Genomic DNA, 9,009 nt, shown 5'->3' on the forward strand with positions numbered 1-9,009 from the left:
ACTTGCTTCGGTATTTTTGTCACTTACAGATATGCAACTGGTAACTAGTGTTCACCGGGGTCATCACATCACGGACAAGAAACACGAACTTGGGCCGAGACGTCCACGTTGGTTCTTCTCTCCCGCTACTTACTGTATGACAGATACGGTATATTGTCGTTTTTAGAATTACGTCATAAACTCGTGACCAAAAAAATAAATGTATTTTATTTATTTATTTAAATGTATTTAACCAGGAAAAAGCCTCATTGAGATTAAAAATCTCCTTTTCAAGAGAGTCCTGGCCAAGACAGCAAACACACATTTAACAAAGTTTCAGACAATAAAAACTTTAGTAAAACCAAAACTAAGACTCAAGTCATCACATCCCAGTTCACACAGGGTCACATAGCAAAGACGGTAGCTTCCAGCATTTTTCTGATGAATTAACGTACATAGATAAGATGGAAGTACGTTAAGAATTGCCTTGTAAATAAGGGCATGACAAAGATTCAGTCTACGGATGGACTGCAGTCCAACCAACCCTAGCATACAGGGAGCCATGGCGAGTAAGAGCCTTAAGATTGGTTATGAACCTCAATGCTCCATGGTAGACAGTATCTAAGGAGTGAAGACATTGAGAAGATCCATGCATATTTAAAACATCACCATGATCCATCACAGACATAAAAGTAGCAGCAACAAGTCTCTTTTTAGCATCAAAAGAAAAGCAAGTCTTATTTCTGAAATAGAAACCCAGCTTCAGCTTCAACTTCTTCACAAGTTGCTGAATGTGAGGTTTAAAAGAGAGAATAATCAATTAAATAAAATACTTCTCCAAGATTTCTTTTAAGCTCATCTATTTCCTCTCTGCTTAAGACAATATGGAACATTAACAGCGGTCCAAAGTCGAGTGTTTAACTTTTTAAGGAATACTTTTTGTACACAATAGTCAAAACCTGATGATAACGTGTTCATAATTAGGATATAATTCATTCATGGACATGGATGACCACTGGTGTACTGTGTTTAAAGGTCACAGACCTGGTTGACTGTGTGCATTTAGTCCATATAGTTTGACATCTGTGTCTGAAGGTCCAGCAGCTGGTTTCAATATCTTGATAAAATATTATTTAAAAGAAAACATTTGGAAGAAATGTCACTCTTCTGTGTGAAAAGCACATACAGTACAGACCTATCAGGCAATGCCTGCTTCCATATGAACATAACGACAACAAATGTTCATGGAATCAATTATTTATTTCTGTTTCATGTTCTTAAGATCCATTTGTATTTTTGCTGTCACTTTTCCTCCTCACTTTTTTGACCAGAATCAAAACCGATCCACTGTGAATCTGTTAAATAATGAAAACCACAATAAAACAAATTAATCAGTTATCTTGCAATAGTAATAAATGTTTGAAATATCTTTAAAACTGGAGAACCGGCCCGTGTGGCATGAACACTCTGCAGAACATCCTGTGAGCCGTGATGACTTCCATACTGGTGTTGTGTCTGACATACAGGGAGGAGGAGGAGGAGGAGGAGGCTGTGATGAAGCACTGGGCTGCCTCCAGCTCCAGCAGTTTGCACGTCTCCTTTGCCATTTTCACTTCATCTGGGGAGGCAGGACGAGCCAGGAGGCCCAGGTGCTGAAGACAAATGAACTGTCATCTTTCACACGCGCACACACGCACACGCGCACGCGCACGCACACGCACACTCAACTTAACTTTGGGGTTCAGTGTCTTGCTCAAGGACTCGAACCACCGACCCTTAGTTAGTTGACGACTCGTTCTACCTGCTGAGCCACAGCCGCTCGGAGTGTTGCATTGGCAACGCAGCGTTAATTTAATTAAATTAAAGTTGTTTACATATGGCTCGACTCTGTAGTTCGATATTACAATCTAAAAACAGCATTTATGGATCTAAATAAGACCCTGGACCAAGATGCACTAAATGTTAGAGGAAGCCATGAGAGGAAATAAAGCAGATTCACTCAGGAGCCACTTTATTAGGTACACCAGTAATCCAATGCAACAGCTGAGCCACAGATTTACAAAAGAGGGCCGTGTTCAGGCCTGATTGACAGTCATTATGTGTTTATGTTAATATACGTTTGCATTATGACGTATATAAAAGTTTTCCTTTCAGTGAAATGGTCAGCATTAATATAGCTTTATCCTCTACCATATTAGTTTTGGTTGATTTTATTGTCACTTCTTCGTTGATAGTCAGGATGTTGTAGACCAGGTAGGTGAACAGAAGCTGGTTAGTTAAAACACGAGCAACAGATTTCTGCAGAAATCTTTATTTTTGCAGAAATCAGCAAACAGCAAAAGCCACAATGATCCCTGTGGTCGTGTAACTGAAATGGGGTCAGCTGTTCAGATGAGGGCTACAGGGCTAACTAACTAACGGCTCACTGCTCCCAGAAAGCCGTTAGTTATTCCATCACGGCTTGGTGGTCCCGAAGCCGCCTGATGTGTGCATGAGCCTTCACTGACAGCTCAACTGGATGTCAGCTAGGCCCATCAGCTAACCAGTACTCAGGAACAGTGTATTCATCTCAAACCCAGACACATTGATATAGTGACACACAGTCAGACTAAAGGACTCAGTGAGTGCTACAGTCTGTGGAAAGCGATGCTGGATTTGGTCCTAGTGCTGCTTGATGACCACCAGTTTCTTCAGCATGTCGAAGGAGTTCCCGTCGGGCTCCAGGGAGACCACGCCCTGCTCCTTGTTGTGCACCTGGAGGAAGCCGTTGGGGTCCAGGCCCACCACCTCGGCCTCCGGTCCGTCCTCGCTCCAGAGACGCACCCGTGTCCCGCTGAGGTCAGAGCACAAGAGATACACCGTCACACTTCAGACTCCTAAAAGACTGATGCTACTGCTCGCTAGGGACAGGCTTCTCATATTAATCCTTCAATAGTGGCTTTCCTTAGAACCCCAAACCTGATGTTCTGCCCACTACTGAGGGACATGTGTGTCTCATGCTTCACTGCCTTGACTTCTCCGTTTCAATTCAGTTTTCAGTTTATTTTGTGTAGCCCAATATCACAAATTACAAATTTGCCTCAGAGGGCTTTACAATCTGTACACATACAACATCCCTGACCTTTGACCTCACATTGGATCAGGAAAAACTCCCCAAAAATAACCTTTGACAGGGAAAAAAGGGAAGAAACCTTCAGGAGAGCAACAGAGGAGGATCCCTCTCCCCGGATGGACAGAAGCAATAGATGTCATGTGTACAGAATGAACAGCATTTACAAAGTTACATAAACACATTACATGAATATGACAATGTATGAATGGAACTCCAATCCATGAAACAGAAGGAGGTAGAGAGGAGGGGGCGGGGCATCAGCAGGGCCAACGCGGGAGGCCGGCTCACCAGCATCAGACACCTCCAGGTCCAATGGACCCTATGAGACGTGAAGTCACAACGACTCCGGGGAGGAAGCGGAGTTAATAAGGTGCAATGGAGAGATGTAAATTCATCCATAAGGAGAGAGAGAAGATGAGATAGGTGCTCAGTGTATCCTAAAACATCCCCCAGCAGCCTATAAGCCTATAGCAGCATATCAAGGGGCTGGACCAGGACAAACCTGATTCAGCCCTAACTATAAGCACTATTAAAGAGGAAAGTCTTAAGTCTATTCTTGAATGAGGTGACTGTGTCTGCCTCCCGGACTGAAAGTGGAACCTGGTTCCATAAAAGAGGAGCTTGATAACTGAAGGCTCTTGCTCCCATTCTACTTTTTAGGACTCTAGGAACCACAAGTAGCCCCGCATTTAGTGAGCGCAGCTCTCTAGTGGGGCAATATGGTACTACAAGCTCCTTAAGATATGATGGTGCATCACCAATCAAGGCTTTGTAGGTGAGGAGAAGAATTTTAAATGTGATTCTTGATTTTACAGGGAGCCAGTGCAGAGCAGCTAATACAGGAGTCATGTGATCTCTTTTCTTAGTTTTTGTGAGTACACGAGCTGCAGCATTCTGGATCAACTGGAGGGATTTAAGAGACTTATTAGAGCAGCCTGATAATAAGGAGTTGCAGTAATCTAGTCTGGAAGTAACAAACGCGTGAACCAGCTTTTCTGCATCTTTTTGAGACAAGATGTGCCTGATTTTTGAAATGTTACGTAGATGAAAAAATGAAATCCTTGAGATTTGCTTAACGTGGGAGTTAAAGGACAAGTTTCCTGTCCTTTGCAGAATTGTGCCCACTCGGTCAGACAGTTGAGGGTTTGTTCTCTCCCACAACACAGCAGAGGTCGTGATTTGTTTGTATTTAGGAAAATCATATCTCTATAGAAACATGTGCATTTGGAAATATGTAGATATGTATGTTTTAAGTCCTGAGACGTTGTACATCTAACAGACGCCTTCCTTCCCTGTAATGTCCGTTGCATGTCTTGATGTATATGCACAGCATTCTTACACTTGTGTCATTGTTTCATTTGCAATCGGATTCTTATCTTAAAGTATTTTCATATCGACTCGGGATGCACAGATGTGGTGACCGGGATGGGTATAGAGACGCTGATCCACATTTAAAACAGTTCCTTCATCAGCGTTGTCATGAGATTCAGTTTCCTTTCAGCTGCAGCCCCCCTGGCCTCAGGTGAGCACCGGCATCACATCTGTGCTTGGCATCCCGAGTCTCCACCTAAACAAAAGCCCCTGCATACGTGGTCCCCGGCCTAGTCAAAGTCTCTGATTCCAAATGAAAAATAAAACCCGCTCTCACCTGTGGAGCCACCTCTTGTAGTAGGTGGGCAGGACGGCGTCGGCCCCACCCCGCTGGAAGCTGCCGATGAGGGCCTCCAGGCAGCCGGCCGTGCGGGCGATGAGCTGGTCGCAGCGGAGCGGCTGCAGGCTGCAGTTGTGCCCCGCGTTGTGCTGCTGGATTAGGTCATTGATGGACACCGTCGGGTTGCTGTTGGTCACGTTGAACCCACAGCCTGGGGAGACACATCGCGTTCATGTTACTGTGGAACAACACATGACGCACTGCAAGAGGCTGCATGATTACCATTGGTGACTATGAACAGGTAGTACCTATGAGCAGGTGAAAGGTGGATCCGGTCACAGTGGAAGTCACCAGCACTCCCCCGAGCTTCATTAGGTCACTGTAATAGATGTCATTGGGCCACTTCACCCTCAAGTCTATGTCCTGGTGAAGGTTGAAATACGTTCACACGTCATCAATCATCTTTCGTAGAATACCCAATACTCACTTTGTGCTACAATATGACATTCTGCTACCAGGGACCACTATTTAAATGACGTTTGGATAATCACAGAAGCTGTGCAGGCCGGTAACATCTCGACCAGGAAGCCGGCGTGTGCTGGTACCTGGTATCCAGGAAGAGTGCGGACGGCCTCCACCACCGCCAGGGCGGCCAGATGCTGCAGGAAGGGGATCCTCTGTCCGAGCTTGGAGCTCAGCTCCACCTGGACAGCCAGAGTGAACATGGCGCATCCCAGAGGGCTGAGCCAGGCATTCCCGCCCCGCCCTGCCGGAAACACAGGAGACAAGCGAGGGGCCGGTAAGTGGTACGCACTTCTGACAAATAAGGTGAATACAAAACTAAAAACCTGAATGCATGTGTGATTGTTGCGTCCAATGTGCCGGAGCACTGACCTCTGCCCTGGCTTTGTCGAGCAGCGACCGCCATCAGGCCCACGTTCTTTGGTAAGTGCATAGTCAGCCTGAAGAGGGAGACCAGAAGGATGCAGAAATGTTAAAGCCTACAACGTGTATTAAAGTTCATCCTTCGCATTAACAGTCTCACCCGGGACTGTGACGTTTAGCTAAAGGGGCTTTCCTCAACATGTATTATGACTATTGGTGCAGAAGGGTCCGTATTTCACTTCAATAGAGGTGATGGTGAGAGCAGATCTGGATTCACGCCTATCGGGATCGCCTCAGGACGTCCGTTATGATGTCGACCGAGTCTAAAAAGCACATGCAACATTCAGGGAGCGTATTAACCAGACAGCAGCGCTTTCATTTTTGACAACTCGTGGAGTCCATTTGAAAAAAGAAAAGCTTTAAAACTTTCTAAATAACGTTAACGATAGCTGCGGCCTGAAGTTGTATTTCAGCGATCGTCCCACGAGGTTGTAATTATTAGCACAGTGTGTCGGCATTTCATCAATGCTCATTTGAGAGCTGGGGGCTGCCTTACTACCAGAAAAGCAAAAGGGAAAATGTTTGCACATTCTCTCATCTCCAAATGCAATTAAAGCTGATCCAGCGGCCCAAGAAGAACGGAACCTCGATTGGCCGGCGAACAAAGATCGTGAGGCTGCCAAAGCAAGCGAGCGGGGCCTTTCTGCTATTGTGATGCAAAGTCGGTCATCGGTAAACCAGCTTAAGGAGGAGGGTGCCCCGACTCTGGCCAGATAGAGCTTTGTAACAGACTTCTCTCAGAGCTGTTATCAAAGGGATGGATGGCTCAATCTAGCTTCTGAGCTCAGGGAATGTTGATGTGACGGGCTCACGACTGTGAGGGGGACCGCATTAGTGAGGAGTTTATCAGCCGTTAGTCACGTTACGTACGACTGATTATGAAGACAAGGTTCACAATTCCTCTTATCTGTTTCATAGAGCACTGCAGGGACGACTCATTTCTATAGGCCAACCAGGAAGATAGCGTCACACTGGTTCCCTCCACATGAAGCCATTGAGATTTGGATTATTGCAGAGACGCTTATGAAACCTTTTGTTCATTTTTGGCCAATCTTCACAAATGAACACAGCTTTTATGATTTTTGAAGCGCGAGTATGATCAGCAAAAGGAAAAATCTAACGTTAGGCTATAAAGGAACTGCATCAGGTCACATGACCTCACGTCACCACACTAAGCTCAAGGAGGACTAGGGAGGACGTCTAGTCGTCTGTTAGACTCTTGTTAGCGACCTCCTTTTTAAAGACATGTAAAAGCTTCAGAACGAATCTACTGAGGTATTTTATATTGTAGGACAAAACATTAAAATATATTAAGCTTGTGTTAACCACAGACCTTATTTTAAGGTCTGTAACCAGAAACCTATTTATTATAAATTTTAAAAAACTGAGATGAGAGCACTTGCTGACTCATTTAGGCAGGCGACAACCTCCAGTTCTGCAGAGAGAAGCCGATGTTGAAGTGTCTTTGACCAGCAGTCTCCTCTGGTTGTATAGAAGTCTATGCTTCATGTGTTAAAGCTGCATTCTCTCTACTGACCACCAGGGGGCGACTCCTCTGGTTGTATAGAAGTCTATGCTTCATGTGTTAAAGCTGCATTCTCTCTCCTGGCCACTAGGGGGCAACTCCTCTGGTTGTATAGAAGTCTATGCTTAATGTGTAAAAAGCTGCATTCTCTCTACTGACCACCAGGGGGCGACTCCTCTGGTTGTATAGAAGTCTATGCTTCATGTGTTAAAGCTGCATTCTCTCTCCTGACCACCAGGGGGCGACTCCTCTGGTTGTATAGAAGTCTATGCTTCATGTGTTAAAGCTGCATTCTCTCTCCTGACCACCAGGGGGCGACTCCTCTGGTTGTATAGAAGTCTATATAAATGACTCTACTTCTCTTGATGTATTCCCTCAGTAAACATGGTAAACATGAGTTCATGGTCTCAATCTCTAGTTTCAAGTCTTCTTCAATACAGCATGATGTTCATTTATTAAATGATGGTCATTTAGAGTCAAACAGACTTTAGGGCTGGGCTACAAGGTGATTGACAGGTTGCTGCCTACCAGAGCCGTATATGGCACGTCAGACCTCCATATTCCAAATATTGTAACTTCTGTTCATTGGTTGCGAAAGCAACAACATGGGGACGCCCGTAATCCAAGATGGCGAAAGCAAAATTGCCGAACTCAAGGCTTCATAACGGCAGTCCACAAACCAATGAATGACGTCCACTTCTTATATACAGTCTGTGGTTGCAGGACTCATTTATGCAGCACTCCATGACAATAATCAGCTGCCCAATGCCGCTTCCTAATGGCCTTAGAATGGAAGACATAATCCAGTCTTCACACTGAATGATCTGAAGCTAATAGGCCTCATCCATTTAACTTTTTATTACTAAACCTTTCCTATTCTTCCTGCAGCTCAAAGGAAAGCAAAGAGGGGATTTGATGAGCGACCTTGACTTTGGAAGACACGAGACGTGATGGACTCAGGAAAGGCTCTGTGAACCGGAGGGTTGATGACGGCAAGTCAATCTCCACACGGACACCCGGCTGTTGTTCCACACGCATCCTGAGTTCACCTGTGCAGCGGTTATTTACTAATAACACTATTTGCAAATCCTTTACACTATGCAAATATGTCCGCACATAGCTCGGGGCGAATGAAAACATGGGGGGGGGGGGGGGGGGGGGGGGGAGCTCACAGCTTCAGGAATTCGTTCACTTAGCTGAAGCTGATCACACTGGACGTTTTGTGTGCTGCTTCTGCAGCCCAGGAACTGGCAACATGTGCTCACTAATGAAAGACAAAACTAAACCCTGGCTCTCGCTGTCAGAAACACAGCGTCTTTAGCCTCAGATGGAATAATAATATGAATAATAATAACAGCTCATTACATATGCTAAAAACTGGGAAAGTAGAGCCAGAAATGTATTTATTTTTCTTTCTTATTCGATTGAATTATGTTACAAATCTTTATTTCAATATGAACCGATGGAGCACACCCCACTGGGAGGAGGGGTGGTGCTCGGTCCTAATATATGCCGCGTTAGCTGGAGCATGACCCTGCCGAGGGTGAGGCTGGTTAGGAGGTGCTTAGTCCCTGCTGAGCCTGTAACTGGGGGGATGCTGCTGTTTGGCAGGACCACCAGAGAATGGGCCCAGTCCGTGACTGAGGGGTCTCTGCTGACAATCAGCCCCACATGGAGAACTGGACCGGGGGCCCAGCTGGCTCTCTGGAGTCCTCGAGCTTCAGAAAATGAGCTTTATATAAGAGGAGCCGGACCTAACGAGACAAGCGAGTCCACCGCTGAACGACTCCGAGCCGG

The 9,009-nt window shown here is 45.5% G+C and overlaps 1 protein-coding gene across 4 annotated transcripts in view; it reads right to left on the reverse strand.

Annotated features, from left to right (window-relative positions):
* Nucleotides 1-1,973: 1,973 nt before the first annotated feature.
* hlcs (holocarboxylase synthetase (biotin-(proprionyl-CoA-carboxylase (ATP-hydrolysing)) ligase)) overlaps nucleotides 1,974-9,009 on the reverse strand; it is a 33,423-nt gene continuing 26,387 nt past the window's right edge. For all 4 annotated transcript variants that reach the window (XM_034549822.1, XM_034549824.1, XM_034549823.1 and 1 more), the window contains 5 exons: nucleotides 5,637-5,704; nucleotides 5,348-5,508; nucleotides 5,051-5,165; nucleotides 4,740-4,953; nucleotides 1,974-2,812 (listed from right to left, as the gene is read on the reverse strand). In XM_034549822.1, the coding sequence (XP_034405713.1) occupies nucleotides 2,641-2,812; nucleotides 4,740-4,953; nucleotides 5,051-5,165; nucleotides 5,348-5,508; nucleotides 5,637-5,704 (730 nt within the window). In that variant the 3' untranslated portion in view covers nucleotides 1,974-2,640. The remainder of the gene's footprint in view (nucleotides 2,813-4,739; nucleotides 4,954-5,050; nucleotides 5,166-5,347; nucleotides 5,509-5,636; nucleotides 5,705-9,009) is intronic.

Source organism: Cyclopterus lumpus, chromosome 14 (genome assembly GCF_009769545.1).
Source record: "Cyclopterus lumpus isolate fCycLum1 chromosome 14, fCycLum1.pri, whole genome shotgun sequence".
NCBI classification, from domain to species: Eukaryota; Metazoa; Chordata; class Actinopteri; order Perciformes; family Cyclopteridae; genus Cyclopterus; species Cyclopterus lumpus.